At 35.6% G+C, this 22302-nt stretch overlaps 1 protein-coding gene across 1 annotated transcript; it reads left to right on the top strand.

Moving 5' to 3' along the window:
- The first annotated feature begins 16355 nt into the window (after positions 1 to 16355).
- Positions 16356 to 19325, top strand: LOC118061434 (uncharacterized). The gene is made up of 2 exons (XM_035074855.2): positions 16356 to 18689; positions 18768 to 19325. The coding sequence occupies exons 1-2, from the start codon at positions 16370 to 16372 to the stop codon at positions 19157 to 19159; spliced, it is 2712 nt and encodes a 903-aa protein (XP_034930746.1). The 5' UTR covers positions 16356 to 16369; the 3' UTR covers positions 19160 to 19325.
- Positions 19326 to 22302: the final 2977 nt, after the last annotated feature.

Raw genomic sequence — 22302 nt, 5'->3', positions numbered from 1 at the left:
ATCAAGAAGAACGATAAAGCCGTGAGAAATCCAAAAGGCAAAAGAGCCCAAGAAATACAAATGCTAGGGATCATGCCCACTTCACAAGAAAAAAAGTAAGGGGCAAGTGAAATTTCAATGATCAAGAAAGATGATAAAGCCGTGAGAAAGCCAAAAGACAAAAGAGCCCAAGAAACTCAAATACTAAGGGGCATGCCTAAATCACAAGAAAAAGTGATAACCAAGATAAAGTGAGTATGCTCTAGCAAAGCAATGAAAAAAAAAAAGGTGGCAAATCAAAGAAGAGCGGCAAAAGAAATATGAATGATGTCAAGAGTCAAACTATTGATAGTGATCTTCAGTCTTTGAAGCCCTGAAACACTCTTTGAGCCTTATAAATCCTTTTCTTTCATAGCCAAAAACCACAGCCTACGTTACGTGCCTGTAGAAGTCCTTTCTAATCAAGCAAGCAAGCAACCTAGAACAATAAACAATGCTCTCAAAATGCAAAGAATACTTTTTCATAAGATTCATGACATCAAGAATAAACTACTCATTATTATTCATGCTGATAAAAATAAACGTTCAAAAAGAGACAAGTTTTTCTCATACAAAACCTCGAGCTTTTTCTTGAGCCCTTCACTTCGAAACAAAAGGTCATCTCATGACATATTTTCACCGAAAACCTCATTACCAAACACAGGAGAAAATAATCTATGTTCCAAGAAAGACAATAACCAAGGAGTTGCAAGATTTCAAAAGCAAATTATTTTAGACTCACATTGAAATAAATTTTGTTTTCAAAATGCAAGATCAAGATTTCAAGATTCATCCTAGACTCATATTCGTTCACCAAATGAGAGAATAGCCTCTTAAAATCATTATTCATCTAAGTCAGTGACATAGCACACTTAGGGGCAATAACCAATACAAGGGGACAACATTGTGTTTAAGGAAAATCTATCATCCCTTACAACAAGACAATGAGGCATTTTGGTTTACAAAAGACAGCTCGATCCTTTCAGCAAGTGATACCGAATGTTTTTTTTTTAGCAGTGAGACGAGGGGTAATCATCTCAAATTATTTGACGAGATTAGAAAATCTCTAGCAAGCAAGTGGGTCACGATGGGCATCGCAAAAGCTGAGTTATGTAAAAAAATCTGGAAATAAACTTACATAGGCCAACTCGAGTGGGCTAGAAGTCAAGCGACAAAGATGACTCAAATCAGATAGCAAGATCTCACCAATCAATCAACAAGAAGACTGTGAAGAAGTGGGGTCCTATATTTCAAATCAGGTAAAGATGCATGCATATCATTTAAACTTTGAGACATTAGACAATGAGTTTTGCAAATTTCATATGAGAAAATTCCAACGAAATCCATCAAGTGGAAGGCCACCTTGAAATGGCCAAAGATCAAAATTGCTGTTGAAAAATTTTCATTTTTTAGAATTATTCAACCTGGGCAGGCCGCCCATGAGAATTAGGCCACCTGAAAAATCTCTATATTTTTCCACCCCCTTTTAGTTTCCACTCTTGAGGTAGTTCATTTCCTATCCTACCTCCATTCAAGCGCGCTTTCGAGCCCTCGTCTTATTTATTTTCGAGCGCGCCTTCGAGCCCTCGACCATCAAAGGTAGTGCATTTCCTATCATACCTCCATTCGAGTGCGCCTTCGAGCCCTCGTCTTATCTCCATTCGAGCGCGCCTTCGAGCCCTCGTCCTTCTTTGTGATGGGATTATACAGTTTGTATCCCATCCTTCTTTCACCATATCCGACAAAGATGCATTTCTTGCTTTTATCATCGAGTTTTGTCCTTCTTGCACATGGGATCTTTGCATATGCCACACAACCAAAGACTCGTAGATGAGTAACACTTGGTTTGTGACCGCTCCATGCTTCTTCTAGAGTGACACCTTGCAAACTTTTAGTTAGGCAGCGATTCAGTAGATACACTGCACATGATACAGCTTCAGCCTAGTATTGCTTGGGCAGCTTCTTTGCTTTGAGCAGACTTCTGGCCATGGCAAGAATCGTTCGATTCTTCCTCTCAGCTACACCATTTAGCTGTGGTGTATAAGCTGGTGTTGTCTGATGTTTGATGCCTTGTTGTGTACAAAAGGCTTCAAAGTCATTTGTTGTATATTCTCCACCTTGATCAGATCTCACAGTTCTGATCTTATAGCCACTTTGCTTCTCCACAATTGCTTTAAAATCTTTAAAACAATTGAATAGTTATGACCTCCTCTTCAGAAAGTATATCCACATCTTTATGCTAAAATCATAAATAAAAGTGAGGAAGTGCCTATTTTGTCCAGTCAACATAGGCTTTATTGGACCACACACATCTGTGTGCACTAACTCCAGTGACCTCTTTGCTTTCCAATTGACTTCTTTGGCAAAACTGGATCTGTGATGTTTGCTGAGGACACAACTCTCACAGACTTCATCTGGATGATCAATGTGAGGCATACCTTTGACCATCTTATTGCTTGCTAGCATCTTCATACTCGTGAAATTTAGATGTCCAAGCCTCAGGTGCCAAAGCCATTCTTCACTGTTGGTGATGGCGCTCAAACACCTTGCTGCATCATACTGGATGTTTAAAAGAAACATCCTATTCTTAGACATTTTCACATAGGCAATTAGTCTCCCATTGTAGTCTGTAATTGTCAGATGACAATTCTTCGTGAAAAGAGTATAACCTCTCTCCATAAGTTGACCTATGTTGATCAAGTTCTACTTTATGGTTGGGACATAATAAACATCGACGATGTAGCTGTGATCGTCATTCTTCAACTTGATTGAGATGTTTCCTTTACCTTTGAATGGAACTTTTGAGGTATCTCGAAAAGTAACTAAACCTTGAATGGTCTTATCTAGATCACCAAATAAATCTCAGTGGCCACACATGTGATTGCTGGCTCCAGAATCTAGATACCATATATTCTCCTGTTTCTCGTCAAGTCCTTGTTGGACAAGTAATGCAGCTACTCCTCTATCATCCTTCTCTGCATAGTTGGCTTGCTCACGTACTTCTAACGGAGCTTTCCTTCGACATTCAGTGTTATAGTGCCCAAATTGATTGTAACTATAACATTGGATATTCTTCTTGTCATAGTTATTGTAACCGCCTCCTTTTCCACTAGGAGTGAAAGCTCGTTATCCTCGACCTCCTCTGGTGGTGTTTCTACCACCTCTTCCTCTAAAGCATGTATTCCAAGATCCTCTTCCTTGGAATCGCTGAAATCCTCCTTTGGATTGTTAACTTCTTTGCTTGAGTGGTATATCCACTTGTTGAAGTCTCCCCTTGCTCATATCTGTCTTTGAGAGACAGCTTTGCTTGTAAGGCATGCTCAATGGCCTTATCTCCATTTCTTTTTACAATCTTTTGCTCATAAGCTTGCAAGGAACTCATAAGCTCATCAACTATCAACTTGTCCACTTCTTTGGACTCTTTAATGGCGACAACAACAAAATCAAATTTTGGATCTAGGGATCTCAAAATTTTCTCAGTAATTCGAGAATCTATGATGGCTTCTCCATTTCTTCTCATCTAATTGACTATCACCATAATTCTTGTGTGATAATAAAAAATAGACTCCGAGAACTTCATTTGTAATAGTTTGAATTCACCTCGCAAAGATTGAAGACGAATCTTTTTGATTTTGTCAACACCTTTGTATTTTTGTTGGAGAGCCTCCCATATGTCTTTTGATGTTTCAGCAGAAGCAATGATCTCGAATGTATCTTCATCAAGACCTTGATAGATGATGGTCTTTGCTTTGTTGTCTTTCTTTTTGTTGACTTTTAAGGCTTGCTTCTATGCCTCTTATAGAACATCTTCTGCTTCTTTGGACTCTGGTTCATCATAACCATATTGTACAATATCTATACACTCTTATGAGCCAAGAAATGCCTTCAATCTGATGCACCAACTATCATAGTTGTCTTTGGTCAGCTTCAGAATGAGTGTTTGTGTACTTTCTGTAGTCATTTTGCTCTTTGAATGACTATATCACCTTCTAGGAGACGAATTTGGCAAAACAAACACTTTAGATCGATTCGGAATGCTCAAAATAGTAGGGAACCGGTCTGACTTTGTTGAAAATGGGTCCAAAATAGGGTGAACCGGTCCAAAAATCGATTCTATATGGCGGGCGGTTCGCTGGGGTTGAACCAGGAATATTCTGAGGAATATTCGGTCGGCTCGGCTTGATGGCGGCTCGGCGCAGCTGGATGGCAACTCGGTTTTCAGCTCGGCTTATAAGGCTTAAACGACTCAAATATGGCGCGCGTGTGGCTCAGTCGTCGTCTACCTCTGGCGCACGTGGGAAATAGTCACCGAATCTTCAGGAAGCGCATGTGGCTCACCGCGGGCTCCGATGAGGCGGATTTTTGCACCAGTGAGTTAGTATGGATGATCTCTACACTGTGGAATGATCAAAACTTGTTTTAGACAACTTTGAAAATTCGGGTATATCCCAAAACACTTCTGTTTTCTGAGAAATAGGGCTCTGATACCAATTGTTGGTGGGAGAAACCACTGGTGGTGGCTTTGAAACACTCAGAGGGGATAAAATACAAAGTTTTATTTCAAGAACAAAAGCTTACAATAACACAAAATCTTAATACACGCCCTCTCTCTCTATATCTAGTGTTTCTCTCTAAACTCTCCACACAAAATAACATAAGCTTAGCTCCCTATTTATACACAAATTCAAAACAAGAAAATTCAAACTTTTAGGTGTGAAGGTGGCCGGTGGTTGCGGTGGTAGCTGGCGGCTGGCGGCTAGTCGGTGACAGCTGGTGGCTGGCTAGGTGGTGGTTGCCTTCCTTGACCTTCTAGATTGAGTTTAAGTTCAACAAAACCAAGGGGGTATATTCTTGTGTTGCTAGAAAACCCTCAGCTAACAAAATTTCCTTAGAAGCAAGCACTGAAAAACTTGTACTGGCAAAATATGAACTTTATGACAGATTTCAAAGTAGTGTGTTGAGTTTGGGCAATTGATCAAAGAACTTGACATTCTATACAGGCAAGAGAAGATATTAAATAAAAACAGCTTTATCCAGCCAGTTCTCAATCACTACACCAAAATTCCCAAACTATGTTGTTTGGACTATAAGCTGGGGTGATGATTTAACTATATGTTTCCAAAAACATATAGTTCTCACTGTCAAATATATCAGGATTGCCTCGAATGACCTGATATAAAGTTGAGACTTTATGTGAATATGCAGTTTTTATTTACTGTGAAATCAATTTTAAGTTTATAGAGAACGTTTACCTTTTCAATGTCTTGCAATCCAATTGATGGACAATCGAAGAAAGGAACCAGCAAATTCAAATTGCGTGAATACAACTTGTACCTGAACAAAAAGCAAGGGGAATGAAGATTGAATTCCAAGTAATGCAAGCGGACTCTTACAGACTTCATCAACGATGTAGCACATCATGGAATAATTTGAGATGAGGATTTGATTGAATATAGTTTCAGATCACAGCATAATCCCTAAAAATCCACGAAAATAGTATCTGATGAGTTGGCATAAATGAAACTGCTGAAGATGTATAATCACATAAAAGATCAAAGGTTTTTACCTTGGAATTTAATAGTTGGATCTTCAAAGATACAATCTTCATCATAAATCGCTGACGTGAAAACCCCTGCTTTTCAGTAATTATCTGGATCTTCAATTGAGAGTAGGGTTGAGATTTTCATGGAATCATATCCAACGCTATCCCAAAACTTATGCTTGAGAATAAAATGCAAACAAGACTGAGGTTTTGTTTTTTCTTTTCTATTTCATTTTTGATGAATAAGGTGCAATTTTCTAGTTCAAGCCATAACCAGACAAGGCTACAAAGGAAGTGGCGGTAACCGTAAACAGGAAAGAAGAGTAATATCCAAAAACAAAAAGTCTACAGCCCACAAACAAGAGAGAAGGTCATTCAGCAGCAAGAAAATGGTCTGTGGCAAGATCTAAATAGTCAAACTGTCAAGAACATTGCAAAGAAACACAATACTGATGAGCCAAAAAACTGACAACCCCGTAGAGCAGCCCCCTTCCATAGAAACCAACAGCCCTCAAGAAACCTTATTCCATAGAAACTAGCCCAATAGCACACAACCAGCAGTTATCATCAAATTAGCAATCAGATAGCCCTCAAGAACATTTCTCGAGTACTGGTAGCCACTAATGATCTGCCTCTTGAGGATTTTTGCTTTGCTTTTCTCTTAGGCAGTGTTTGGCCTCGTAAGGATATTTGCTTAGCTTTTCTTTCCATTAGTAAAAATTATTTTTTATATTAGTATATTAAAATAATTTAAAAAATATAAAAACAATATTTTCAACCAAAATATTTTTTAAAAAGTCATAAAACATGATTTCAACTATAACAACAAACATTTCTTCACTCTAAATTTTTCTTGTGTTATTTTTGAATGATTTTAAATACTATATTCAAATATATTGTTTAAGACATTACTTTGAAATGTGTTTTTTCAAGAATCGTATTTAAAAACAAATCTCCTACATCCAATCTATCTATCTCGTTTTTTTTTTAGATTCTTTAAAGAAAAGAAAAATGACTAAAATAAAAAGATAAAATAACTGAATCAAGATATTCTAAAAGGAATTTTTTTTTTTCTTAAGTTTTTGGTATATAAATGAGCGACAAAAAAAAGAAGACAAGGGAGTTGCAAAATAAGCTATTTTGAAAGGCCGCGTTCTGTCATAAGAGATTGGGCTGTGTGCGGCCCTAGCTAAGGCTTGAATTGGGCCTGTTCCATGAGATAGATTTTTACACCCAGGTCGTTTGCTTACATTTAGAAAGACTTTAGAATTGCTGGAAACCGAGACAAAGATTTGTGTCTGTTGTATAATATTTTTTAAAATAGTTTTTAGTTGAAATTATATTAAAAAATATAAATTTTTTTAATTTTTAATATTAATATATTAAAATCATTGAAAAATACTAAAAATAAATTAATTTTAAACTTGATGTAAATTAATCTAAATTACTTTGAATAAGGGAGTTTTTTTCAATACTTATTTTATTTAATGGATAATATATATATATATATATATATATATATATTATTAAATTCTACTCAAAATTCTATTGCAAGATATATAAAAAGAGAACAATTCATGTTCAGTGAAAGCATTTAACGCCCAAAAAAAAAAGGATACAACAATTTTTCTATAGCGTTGAAAAGGCAAACAATCTTTCCTAACTTGAAAGAACATTAACGGGAATGAAAAAAAAATAATTCATCCAACAGTGCACGCATATCAAGAGAAGGAAGTAGGAAAAGCAAAGGAATCAAAATCTTACAAATAAATCAAATTACAATATATCAAGTCCAAGAAAAAAAAAAAGGATTGTCTTATTCCTTCAAAAGAATATTTTAGATAAAAATTATATATAATCATATATTTATACTCATGTGCTTGTTTAATTTTATGTGTTTAAAAGTGTGTCTATAAACCCATTCCAATGAGACTATTCCAAAAAATACTTGTATTTTTTTATTATACAATATTTTTTTATTAGACAGGTAGCTTATTATAATGAAATCATTCTAAAAAATCTTCGTATTTTTCAACTTGGATAGATAACCCATTATAATGAGACCATTCTAAAAAATTCTTGTATTTTTCCACATAGGAAGGTACCAATTACAATGGGATCACTTTTGAAAAATTTTTGTATTTTCCACCATCGGCTAGGTCGCTTGGAATAATGAGACCATTTCAACAACAAAAAAAAAAATTAGATATTTTCCTCGACAAGATGAGGTATTAACTGAAAACAAGGGGTCAACTGAAAACTTGTCGAGCTATAATTGTTATTAGAGTAGCAGTTTGTAACCTTCAACTTTCTATAAGAACATAATATCTATCATTTGTATATGTATCATAATCTTGAAGCATTTATCCGGTTATTAATTATTATTATTATTATTTATTAACAAAAACTAAAAAGATGAGGTGAATTCACTGCACACCTCACAAATTACCTTTATTGAAATAGTTTTTTTTTTAATTTAAATTTCATTCATTAATATTGGGATTATTAGGGATTAGAATTTCTTAATTTCAATATCTCTCTATGATGGTCGTCTATTAATTTATTGTTGTTGAAGTTTTCAAGACTCTTAAAGAAGCAAAAGTTCCTTTTGTGTTCATTTTTTTTTATAAATTTACTATGCAAAGCTAAAAAACAAAAAAAATCAATGTTTTTGCATCGTAAATATTATAAAGATAGGGCAATTATCATAATTCAAATTTTGACTTATTTTATTTTATTTTATTAAAAAAACAAAAAAAAATGAAATGAAAAAAAATGAGGAATAAATTGAAATTTGGGCCAAGACAATGTAAATTGGAAGTTTGGGGACTTAATTGAACTTGAAATTTTTTAATTAATGAAATCAAGGACCTAATTGTTAAATGTCAAAAGTTTAGGGGCCAAGTTGAAAATAACCATTTCCAAGGATACAAACGACGCCGGTTTGAACCACTGTTCATCACCTTCTCCAGACCGGGGAACGATTCAACAGAAACCAAAACCGTTTAGGACAACGTCTCCCATGAACATCTCCTCGGCTGCTCTTTATCTTCCAGAGGCTACGTTGAACAGTCCTGCAACTTCCCCTGTTTCTTCTCAAAGAAACAGAGGCGTTCGTGCCTCACGATCGTGAGGCACGAACACATCAACAGAGGCCATCCTCTGGCTTTATAAAAGCCAGAGAAGGCCACAAAATGGGGTGGAACAAGGAACGAAGAACGACGAAAAAACAGGACCAGCAAAAGGGGAGAAACCCAGAAACAGGAGAACGAAGACACTGGAAACACATGCAGGGGAGCCGAGAACCAGCAAGAAAAAACCCAGAACAATTCACGAAGAACAGGGGGACGAACGAAGAAGAAAAAAAGCAAACAGGGAAGACGGACACAAACAGGGGCAGAGAGGCAAACAGAGGGAGGAGAAGAGAACCAACAATTCGCGAACATAGACAGAGCGTAAAAATTAGGAAAAAACAGAGGGGAGAAGGTGTCTGTTCGAACTAGCCATTCCATAATCTCATTTCTGCAGTTTTCGCCTTCAGGTTAGCTTCTTCTCCCACTCTTCAAATATAATTCATTCCGTACTGTTCAGGGTGAATTTTAATTCACCGGTCCCTGTTGATGCACGCGTGAGTTGATTCAAGCGTGCTTCTTGTGGCAAGCCGGGTCATTGGCTTGGGCTGTGATTGGGTGGGTCAATGGGTCAAACACAGCCTAAAAAGACTGAGATTAGGCCGGGCTGGTTCTCAAACACAGCCAACCCAATATGTTTTGGGCTGAGAGTGTTTGGCAAAACCCCTCCTTATGTCAAAACACGTTCTTATATCTTATCCCTTTATTTTCACTTTTTTTTTTTGATATCTAGCCAAACATATCATTTCGGATATTAGAAAATTATAAAAAAAATCATGGAGCCTTTTGAATTTATTTATAGGCCATTCACACATTTTTTAAGTAATTAACTGTATAGTTGATCTATGAATATTTACTGTGAAATACAAATTCGGTGTATGATATATTTTTTTCCTTAAAAAATGCATGCATTGATTTAAATTTATTTTATTGTTTATTCACTGACGTCTGAGCCATAAATACAATATGTTTTTTTTTTACTATGTAATATTTACCAACGTTAGAGTTAGAAGTATTCGTAGTTGAATATTCACTGATATCAGAGTCAGGAATATTACAAGTAAACCATCGTAGCATAAACCAATAAAATTTTAGCAATTTAAAACAAAACCAGCAATACAATCTGTCTCAGGCAAGATGTTTAGGGGGTGATAAAATCTTTCTTTTTATATAACAAGTTTCGTATCATAGAATATTTGTTAATAATAGTAGGTGACAACTTCTAAAACAAAATCTTTCCCCATTAAAAAACAAAATTCAAAAACATGCTTTTTTTATTTTTATTAATTATTTTAAAAATCATTGCAATGTCGGACACGATAGTGCAAAGAGTCCACATCCTACAATGTGACAGTTTGTGACAATTCATGACGGATTCATTAAGCAAAGAAAAGCTGTTTCAGACCATTTGACCACGATAAAAGGTTGATTTCAAACGGACATAATAGCAATCAAATTCATGAAAGTGAAAGCAAAGAAAACCACAATAACACATTAACTATCGACCAGGTATTTATGATAAATTTGTGGCCTTTATAAATTGGAGGATAAAGACCAGCACCAAATTTCTGATATTCTGAACTTTTGATTTACTATGACCCGTTCCGTCGACAAGACTAAAGAAAAAACAAAGAGAACACGACTTCCTGAGACCGCAAGGCACAATCTGGGACCAAGGGAGTTTACTAGCTATTGGATTTCCACCTTCATGATGCATCAAGTCCATTCGCAAGTTTAAACCCAATGAGCACGATAAACAGGTTATTGGTCGGTGACATTTCTAGTTGAGAATAGGCTTAACCTTTAGTTTAGCCAAAAAAATTTTAATTTATATATATAGAGTAATAGTAATATACAATAGTTAAGATAAAGAATACAACACTAGTATAATGCCTATAATATTTTCTATATAGTATACATTCTATAATATGCCCTCTCAAGTTAAGGGTAGAGGATCAACTCGAAACTTGAAATAAAAAGTAGTAAACGAAGCAGTAGGAAGTGGCTTAGTAAAGACATTTGCAAGTTAATCATGAGAGGAAATAAAACGAATTTGAATCTCCTTCTTCGCAACTGTGTCTCGGACAAAATGATAATCAACCTCAACATGTTTTGTGCAAGCATGAAAAACAGGATTCACAAATAAATAAGTAGCACTAAGGTATCACACCAAATGATAGGAGCGGAAACAGATGAAATTTAAAGATTTGTTAATAAATATTGAAGCCAAATTACCTCATCAGTGCCATTTGCTAAGGCTTTAGTAGAGGAGCGAGCAATTGTACGTTGCTTGTAGATTTTCTATCAGCAATACTACCTACCCAATTTGCATATGTAAAGCTATGTAATGCAAAGGAAGAACTACGAGTAATATGTAGGTCATGTGTTGTTGTACCTTTAAGATAACATAAAATGCGTTTAAAGGCAGCTCAATGAAAATCTGTAGGAGCATGCATAAATTGACAGACTTTGTTAACAACAAAGCAAATATTTGGTCTCGTAAAAGTGAGATATTGAGGAGCTCCCACAATTTGACAAAAGCGTATAGCATTAGAAAATAAAGGATTTGGCAGTATGATAGCTTTGGATGTAGAGATAGGAGTATCAACAGGTTTGCAAAATATCATACTAGTCCGAGTGAGGATGTCAAGTTATATTTATGTTGTCGTAGCATAAAACCCATACCAATAGACTGAACCTCAATACCCAAAAAGTAATGAACATTACCTAAGTTGTGAAGCTTAAATTCTTATCTTAATAGCTGTATAAGGCGTTGAAGCAAAAGAGAATTGCTACCCGTAAGTAGAATATCATCAACATAGACTAGAAGATAACAAATATCAGTACCAACAGAGAAGATAAATAATGAGGTATCCACTTTGGAGGTGTGAAAACCAATTGATAGTAGAAAGTCATTTAGACGAGTGTACTAAGCTCACGGAGCCTGTTTTAAACCATATAAAAACTTATGCAGTCTACACACACGAGAGGGGAGAGCAGAATCAACAAAACCTAGAGGTTGTTTCATGTAGACCTCTTTGTCAAGAACTCCATTGAAAAAAGCATTATGGATATCAAGCTGATGAATTTTCCAATCAAACGAAACCGTAATAGACTAATCTGACGGTCGCCTGCTTGATAAACAGACTAAAGGTTTCAGAGTAATCAATACCTTCTTGCTAAGTGAAATCTTTAGCAACTAGGCGCGTCTTATACCTCTTAATGCTGCCATTAACTCTGCGTTTAATCTTGTACACCCACCGACTACCAACAACAATCATCGAAGGGTGAAACGACACCAAGGTCCAAGTTTTGTTAGCGCGTAAGGCCTGAATTTCCTCACTCATAGCACTATGCCATGCCTTATACCTGTTAACATCATTAAAAATAATTGTTTCATAAGTAGGAGGAGATATTACCCGACTAATGGAAGCAGTAGTGACAATGGTAGTTGTTGTGGACAGTGTTGTCTTTAGCTGCCTAGGACGGAGGACCATGTGATGTTGACGAGTAGCTGGTCGTGGAGGAGAAGAGCCTCTACTTGTAAGTTGATGGAGAGGATAAGAGGAGAGATCTACATAGAGCTACAAGCCGGTTGGAGAGTCTGTAGAGGGACTGGTTGGCACAAAAATACCGGCGAACTTGCTGCAGAACTGGTCTGAACATCTGTTGATAGAGAACCTATTCCTACATAATGATCATTGAAAAAACAAGCAGATGGTAACAATATAGCAGGGTTGGGCGGTGATGAAGTGGTTACAAAATCTGTGGGCAAGTGGAGGGTTTATTGGGGTGCAACATAAGGCAAGACAGGGGTGCTGGTTTGGCAAGGTTGTGAAGCAATAGGCTAAAAAATTTAGAGAGGATTCAAGGGTAAAAGGTGTGTAGGTTGTGTGGAGGGTACTGGTGTATGTGTTATCCATTCAAAATTCACAAAAGGGAAGGCATCTTCATGAAAACGAACATGATGAGAGACATAAATATGTTGAGATGCTAAATAAAGACAATGATAGCCAAGATGAGATGAGCTATACCCTAAGAACACACATGAAGAGGAACAAAAATCCAATTTTGAGCATGATATGGACGTAAAAAGGGGAAACAAAGACACCTAACCCAAGATTTATTTTGGAGAACAAGAGTAGGCATGCAATTAATAAGATATACTGATGATTCAAAAGCATAGTTCTAAAATTGTAATGGTGCCCTACATTGGCCTAAAAGAGTGAGGCTGGTTTCGACAATATGCCAATGATGACGCTCAATGGTGCCATTTTGTTCATGAGTATAAGGACAGATTAACCGATGATGAATACCAATAGTCTGAAAGAACAAAACTGATTTAACTTACAATATTCACCACCCATTAAGTTTGAACAAATTTAATCTTACATGAAAACTAACACTCTACAAGTGTTTGAAAATGATGAAAAATGGAAAACATATAAGATTTGGCAAACAAGAGGATAATACCATAAATGTTTTGTATGAGCATCGATAAATATAACAAAGTGATGGAAACCATCAAAAGAAAACATAGGGGCAAGACCCCAAACATCACTAAATATTAAATCAAGTGGGGGTAGTGGTTTTGTGACCCGTAAGTCACAACAACTTGCCTAAAGGACAAGCTTGACACTGAGTAAGAGAACGTCTAGAAGTGTATACTATTTTATTATTGGAAACTAACAAATTTAAAATGCAAGGGGTTGGTTGACCCAAACAACGATGCCACAGATTGGCAGTCACGGAGAGGTGAGGACACCAAAAAATTTGAGGAATTGACATGACAAAAGACTCGGATAGGACATAGAGACCATAATTATTTTGACCGGAAAAGAGAACTTCCTTGGTGATGAGATCCTTGATATACAACATAGAAGCGTGAAATTAAAAAAAAAATGATTATCATGACAAAATTAAAACATATAATAATGGTTTGGTAATATGGGGCACATGAAAAATATTAGATAATGTGAAAATATGCTTTAGGGAATGTAATGTGGTATGTCCAATATGTGATAAGTCAAGGCATTTACCGCCACCAACATGCAAATGATCATTACCAAGATAGGGTGCAAAATTGATCAAAGTTGCAAGATTAGGTGTGATGTGTTGATTCGTGCCGGTGTCGGGGAACCAAGTTGCAGCAAGAACTTTCCCAACAGTAAGATGAGCATAGGGCTACTGGGTACTGCCATGAAACTAGAGACAATAAGTAGTTGTGTGACCAAAATTTAAGCACAATTGGCAGCAGATATTCTATTGTCTAGACCACTGTCCAACCCCTATGTTGCGTCTGTTCTGCTACCAATTATTTGGCCTTTAGTCGACAGCAGATTGGATTGGAACCTGTTCTGGTGATTGTAGCAGTTGTTGTTGGGATGCCAATTGCAACGAGAATGCCCCCTATTGCGATTGAAATTTGAGTTGTGATGCGACATAACAAGATGGGTAAAGAGGGATGTGGTGTTGACAGCAGTGGTGGCTACAACAGTAGAGATGAAAATAGCAAAGAGGGATTTGCGTCCATAGAATGAAGGGAGTTCTTGTGCAGAAATTCATGGGTAAGAAGGTGGCTGTGAAGGTCAGCATACGATAGCAATTCTATCTTGGTTATAAAACTCATTACCAAGTCTTTGAATTCACTGTGAAGGCTATGAAAAACATATAAATTAAATTCTTCAAGAGACATGGGCTAACCAGCAACAACCAATTCATCAAATAACAATTTGACTTGCTGCATGTATATACTAACCGATGAGTCACCTTGTTGAAGATCTTGAAAGGAACCATGGAGTTGCATGATGCGAGAATTAGACGGAGACGCAAGAGCTTTCTCAAGAGTGCGCCAAGGCATTGCGAGGTATAACAATTTACCACGAGATGCAACACATCCATGGAGAGAGAGGAGAGTAATGCACTCAAAATAAGTTGATCTTATTGCTTCCAATGAAGAAAAGAAGGGCTGATTGTAGAGGAAGAACCAATAGAAATGTTAGAAACATGGGATGGAGGACATGATACTGATCCATCAATGAAGTGAAAAGCACCTCGATAAAAAAGATAGGGCTTCATCTGCATTCGCCAATAGAGATAACTTGTGTTCATAAGTTTCAATGAAATAACTTGGTGGGTGTTGAATAGAGCGATGATAGTTGGAGTTTGTGTTCCCATAATGTGCAGAGGAACGACAAAAACATGTGAGGAGGAGTCATTGGCGTGTTCTGCAAGTGAAGGCTGCAGTTGTTGTGGAAGAACACCACTAGCAGCTTGTAAATGGTTGGTCGGCTGCAGCAGCTTGTAGATGGCTGACAATTTAAATTTTTAAAACTTTCAACTTTAAATTTGATTTTTTTATATTTAATTTAATTATGTTGATAATGAAAAAAGAAAGAAAAAAGTGTTTATGGTTCGAAATTAGAGGAAAGAAAGAAAAAGAGACTACTGTGATTAGGGACTAAAAATAATGGATTGCAACACAATATTATGAAAATAAATTTTTCATTGTGAAGTATAGAGAAGAGATATAAAATGATGCAGTAGAAATGGATTCTTGTAATTTTATAGTTAGTAGGACTTGTTTGTATGACTTAGATGTTAAGCACATGTATAGAGATAATTTGTATACGTTTGAAAAATATCAAAGCTTATAAAGCAGAGGGAAATTATTTCTCTACTGTAACCAATTTAGAGCGTGAGAAGTAAGCAGGTAAGAGAAAAAGAAGAAAAATAAATGATAGATATTTACAAGGCAATCAAGCATTTACTTGCTGAATTTAACGAGATTCTGCTAGATGGATTGCTGTTAATGAGAGGTATTCCACATTAGACAATTCTGGTGCAAAGAGAAATATTCTTTTAAATTTGCCACATTACAGACTTAGTTACATGGAAGGTAGAAAAGCTATAGAGAAAGGATAGATTCAATACCTATTACAAAACCCAAATTAGGCTAACTCGAGTAACCTGCAACTTAGTGAAATCCGATCATAAAACCTATTGAATTTTTTCAAAACAACATTATTTTTATCTATTTTAGAAAAAAAAAAGGACTCATATTTTATCCTAGATTGATCCCAACTTGAGTTTAGTAACTATAAAAATAACCATAGGCTGTGTGAAAGGCATAAAAATACTGACATGCTCACTAGCAATTTGCAAAGGCAACATCGAGAAAAATATCATGATTATTGAGTAATGAAACAATATTAAATATTATCAAGTCAAATTTGGAAAACGATGACCCACAATTCAGAGAGCCGCACAATAAATTAAGCAGTCTCTTACATTATTTCTTCACCGATTCAATTAAAGGAGAGAAAACTGATGCATAAGATTTAAAAAACAAAATATTTTATTCTTAGTTATTTTTATTCTTTTATTTAGTTTAGAAATGAGCTACGGATTTTGAACAAATGAACCAACAATTAAGCATCTTTAAAAATTATAGGACTTGGAAATGAATTTTCCTAATATTTACCAAATCTTCCACCCAAAAAAATTGATGTCACTGTTGTTGACGTATATATGTCAAAGTCTGTAAAATAAGAACAAAGATGAATAGGAAATTTCACAATTAAAAATTCCAATAAATATTCCATTTATTTTTTTCTATAAGTAGCTATCATTGGAGCCTAGGATCTTCATCTGCCATAGGAAACCATATCCCTTAGACATGATGTCCTTCCTACAGAAACCATTCTCAGTGTTTCTCCAAGTCCTTTTTTTTCTCCTTCTAATGTGCATTCCTACTTTCTTTGCCTTTCATCCTAATTCCTCTGCAACTTCATTTGGTGCTGCCAAATATGCAGTTGCTGAAGGTAATAAAGAAGCGGAGGCTCTCCTAAAATGGAAAGCAAGTCTTGATGACAACCACAACCAAGCTGTCCTGTCTTCTTGGGTTGGCAGCAGCCCTTGCAAGTGGCTTGGAATCACTTGTGACAATTCTGGAAGTGTTGCGAATTTCAGCCTTCCACATTTTGGTCTGAGAGGTACGCTTCATAGTTTCAACTTCTCATCCTTACCCAATCTTCTCACTCTCAATCTCAAGAACAATTCACTCTACGGAACTATTCCACTTGAGATAGGATTGTTAACAAGTCTTAACGTTCTCTATCTTGATAAAAATAATCTCACGGGTTTGATCCCTTCCTCTATTGGAAATTTGAGAAACTTATCCTTTCTCAATATCGCAGAGAATAATTTATCTGGATTTGTTCCTCCGGTAATAGGACAACTTGAATCCCTTGTTGAATTGAGTTTGCACAGTAATAATCTCAATGGTTCTCTACCCCCCGAGATGAATAATCTCACACATTTGATGATTTTGCACTTGTTTTCAAACAATTTCACTGGCCATTTACCACAAGACTTGTGCCTTGGTGGGTTGCTTGTAAATTTTACAGCCGCCCTCAATCATTTTTCTGGTCCAATCCCTAAAAGCTTGCGAAATTGTCCTCGTCTATTTAGAGTTAGGCTTGAGTGGAACCAATTGACGGGGAATATTTCTGAAGATTTTGGCCTCTACCCAAACTTGAACTATATGGATCTAAGTCACAATGATTTGTATGGTGAGCTTACGTGGAAATGGGGAGGTTTTCACAACTTGACAAGTCTAAAATTGTCAAACAATAATATCACCGGTGAGATACCATCAGAGCTTGGAAAGGCTACTAGGCTACAAGTCATTGATCTCTCGTCAAATCTCCTAAAGGGAACAATTCCAAAAGAATTGGCGCAGTTGAAGGCGTTGTTCAACCTTATTCTTCATAACAACCATCTATTTGGTGTCCTTCCCGTTGAAATACAAATGCTATCTCAACTTCGTGCTCTTAATTTAGCTTCTAATAATCTTGGTGGATCAATCCCAAAACAATTGGGAGAGTGCTCAAATTTATTACAGTTGAACTTGAGTCATAATAAGTTCATAGGGAGCATCCCATCTGAGATAGGCTTCCTGCACTTTCTTGGAAATCTAGATCTCAGTGGGAATCTTCTGGCAGGAGAGATACCATCACAAATTGGGCAATTGAATCAGTTAGAAACGATGAACCTCTCTCACAACAAACTTTCCGGTTTGATTCCAACTGCTTTTGTAGATTTGGTGAGCTTGACAGATATAGACATCTCCTACAATGAACTAGAGGGCCCTATTCCAAAAATCAAAGCCTTCATTGAAGCTCCATATGAAGCTTTTATAAATAATAGTGGTCTCTGTGGAAATGTCAGTGGTCTAAAGCCTTGTACTCTTCTTACAAGCAGGAGAAAGAGCAACAAAATTGTCATTTTGATTCTTTTTCCACTCCTGGGCAGTCTACTTCTACTACTTATCATGGTTGGGTGTTTATACTTTCACCGCCGAACAAGTAGAGAAAGAGTTTCCTGTTTAGGAGAGCGACAAAGTCCACACAGTTTTGTAGTATGGGGCCATGAGGAAGAGATCCTACATGAAACTGTCATCCAGGCCACTAATAATTTCAACTTCAATAACTGCATTGGGAAAGGGGGATACGGAATTGTTTATCGAGCCATGTTGCCAACAGGTCAGGTGGTTGCCGTGAAGAAACTTCACCCATCCAGAGAGGGCGAGCTTGTGGATTTGAAAACTTTTAGAAATGAGATTCACATGTTAATAGATATTCGACATCGGAATATTGTGAAGTTATATGGATTTTGTTCATTAATAGAGCACTCTTTTTTAGTTTACGAGTTCATAGAAAGGGGAAATTTGAAGATGAATTTATCTAGCGAAGAACAGGCAATGGACTTGGATTGGAATAGAAGGCTTAATGTTGTTAAAGGTGTGGCCAATGCATTATCCTATTTGCACCATGATTGCTCGCCTCCAATCATTCATCGAGACATTTCCAGCAGCAATGTTCTTTTAGATTCGGAATACGAGGCTCATGTTTCGGATTTTGGGACAGCTCGGCTCTTGATGCCTGACTCAACCAACTGGACCTCATTTGCTGGCACCTTCGGATACATAGCTCCAGGTACATATTTGATTTCATTCTTAACACACACACACACGATATAGCCAGTAGTATGAAAAACTGACCGAATTTTTGCAGAGCTAGCTTACACAATGAGAGTGAACGAGAAGTGCGATGTCTACAGCTTTGGAGTGGTCACAATGGAAGTAATAATGGGAATGCATCCGGGTGATCTCATCTCATCTCTTTCTGCATCTGCTTTTTCCTCCTCATCGTTCTCTCAAATCAACCAGCATTCATTGTTGAAGGATGTGATAGACCAACGTATCCCACTTCCTGAAAATCGAGTTGCAGAAGGTGTGGTCTCCATTATCAAAATAGCATTTGCATGCTTGCTTGCCAATCCCCAATCTAGGCCAACCATGCGACAGGTAGCTTCGCAGCTCATAGCTCGATGGCCTCCGCTGCCAAAGTCATTCTCCGAAATAACATTGGAAGATCTGATGCCTCAAACAACTGTGACAGGCTGAGAATTTTCCAAAAGATTTTCTATAATTATATAGTATGTGATTGTTTCTACTTATGTTACTTTCAATTTTCGTCGCTTTGTTTGTAATAAATTATTTCTCTGCTTTGTATTTTGTTTCTTCAAGGATTAATATGTTTTAGTACAATATTATTATCAATCAAAGTGAATAAAGGCTCTCTGCTATAATGAGGACACCTGGGTTTCAAGATTCTATTTCATCCCTTGTAATAAAGGAAATCTTCAATTCAATATTGAGCTGAAATGAATAAACACAAAGTATAATTTGTAGACTATATTAGAACTATAAATTAGCAAGAGCAAATTGTAAGACAGCAACTCTTGTTATCGTAGACACCTATGTGTTTGTCTACACGGTTTCCCCAAAGGATATAACGTTTCATCTTCCATTCTCTCATCCCCTGTATGGTGGTGATGGTAGGAGTGATTTTGGCAGCACTGATTAATCAGAATCAATAGAGAAAACAAGTCCAGATATAATCTCCTACTACAACCTAAGATGTTCTAAAACATGAGCACTAGCATGAGAGGCTGCTAGAAGGAGATATACCAAGAATTGCTGCACATCCTATGCATCTGCACTTAAACTATGAATCCACACTGATCATGCTACAAAAACTTAAACTATCATTTTTAAGAATTATTTTTGATATCATTAAAATTATTTAAAAATATAATAATATTATTTTTAAGTAATATTTTTTAAAAAATATATAAAATACAGTTTCAACTCCAAAGACAAGCATTCCTCTCCTTGAATTTAATCTATTCCTCAAACTTTTTTTATGTTATTTTTAAACAATTTTAAATGCCTATGTTAAAATATAGAACAATTTTTGATCCACTGTTTTAACATGTGATGTAGAACAAGTAGCGGAAGCATACATGCTCAAGAGGGATCATCCGAAATTCAAAGGCAACTGAATTTCGGCAGCCAGGGCGTCGAAAGTCGGAATGCCGCGAAACTCACCAGGTCAATGCGTTTTGTCGTTTGCGGAAGAAATCAGTGGCTATGCCCATGATGTCCACCCATTTTTGGCCAAATTCCATCGTTTCGGCCCCAAAATCATCATTTTTGCCATTTTAGGAAAGTTTTGTTTTAGCCATAACTTTTGATTTCCAAGTCCGAATTGACTTTCGTCAATTCCTGCTTGCTCAGGATTTATAGGCCTTTCATATTCTGCATTTATCTCAAATTTTCTATTTATGATAAATTTAATGTTTTATGTCGTTTCCTTATCCGTCATGAGTTTAGGTTAGGGTTTTGCTTTAAATACCATTGTAAAGCCTCTGGCCGGAATTCACCTATTGAATTTTGAATAAAGAACCTTGAGTTTTCTGAGAGTTTCTCTCATTGTAGATCATTTACAGAATATTGACATTGATCATATTCTTTTATTGTTTTCCGCTACGTCAACATGTCAGAAGACTATTATCTTGAAATTGTAAACAACTGTGTAAAGCAACTGAGGGAGTTGAAGACTAGTTTTATTTGGATCTCATGTTTTATGTTTTTGAATAAAAATAATTGAAAACAAGTTAAAAGCCAAAAATCTTATTTCCTAATTTTTCTGCCAACACATTGGTGCAAAGATTCTAGGTAACAGGAGGCAATGTGCTGTGTTGTTGTTGTTTTTATTTATTTATTTATTTATTATTATTTTTAATCCTTTTGGTTAAATACAAATTTTTGGCAATCAATATTTTATTTTGGCGCAGATTCGAATCTCGAGAAATCATTTGGCTTTTTTCTCCTTTGATAATTCATTAGATATTCGCATATGAATTTTATTTCATTAGATATTCGCATTGTTAATCAAATTAAATTTATTATTTAAAAAAAAAAATTGTAACAAAATACATAATCTAATATATATGTGGGCAAAACGAAATTAACAATTAAAGACATATTTAATTCTTTGTTTTTTTCTTCATCCTTCTTCAATGTTGGGAATTCTATGTTTTTTTTTTTTTTTAAATTTAATCTTTGAGCATTTGATTTATTATGAATTGATGTTCATGGATGTGATTTAATTTAATTGATATAAGATTATCATTTTCCCGGATAGCATCTCAACATTTGCTATAATTCATTATGTTATTTTATATAAAAGTTTCACCTGTTCAACATATGTAATGATATTTTGCGGGAAGAAGTACTGTTACCTTTAGGAAAAAGGCATTCTGAGTTGCAAGCTTACAAGCAATATCTTGTTCAACAAATTCCCGACATTTTTTAACTCTTGATCATTGGCTGTGGTCCGTTCCGTCTTCTGGACTAAAGAAAAACCAAAGAGAACATGACCTCCATGGCACAATCGATCTGGGACCAAGGGAGTTCACCAACTGTTGAATTTTTTTGATAACCCGAGCACGATATTTAACAGGTTATTGGCTGGTGAAGCTTTAATTGCATGATGCTGTGGAGCAACTTTTTAATAATATAAATTATTAGATTAAAATCAAGATAAACAATAATATAATATTCTAAAAATTGTAAGCAACTTTTTAGTAGCTGGATTCAATTAATCAACTTTGCCCAAAATTCTTCATCGTCATTTTTTAGTATTATTATTAACTAACACGCTACCATTTGCTAACCCCTGATAGTCAAGTTTTTTATTAAATCAACTTTTGAAAACGATTTTGATAATAAAATGATAAATATTCTTTTATAGTTTTGAATTTCATTATATCATATTTACAATAGTACAACATTAAAATCTTACTTTTATTATTTTATTAACATTAAAATAATTGCTGTGATAGTTTCTGTTCTACTGTCTTGTTTGTGTAACAACTATAGGAAAAAAAAAAGTTTATTATGATGGGGTGTGGTTGCTATTGTAATTTAAAGTTTTTTTTGAAAAAATATATATAAATAATTTATATTTTTTTATTTTTAAAAATTTATTTTTAATATCATCATTATAATAAAACAATAAAAAAATTATTTTTTTAAAAAAATTCAAACTTCACCCCCCTCCATTTCATCTGTCTTTCTAATTTATAGACGTATCTCCCTAATGTTAACCATCCATCACAGATTGATACTGCTGGCACTGCCAACAATTATGAGAGTCAATGGAGCAATAAGGATACACGAGATTCTTGGAGAAAAAAGGG

Source organism: Populus alba, chromosome 13 (genome assembly GCF_005239225.2).
Source record: "Populus alba chromosome 13, ASM523922v2, whole genome shotgun sequence".
In the NCBI taxonomy this organism is placed as follows: domain Eukaryota; kingdom Viridiplantae; phylum Streptophyta; class Magnoliopsida; order Malpighiales; family Salicaceae; genus Populus; species Populus alba.
This window is presented reverse-complemented; position numbering and strand designations above follow the sequence as displayed.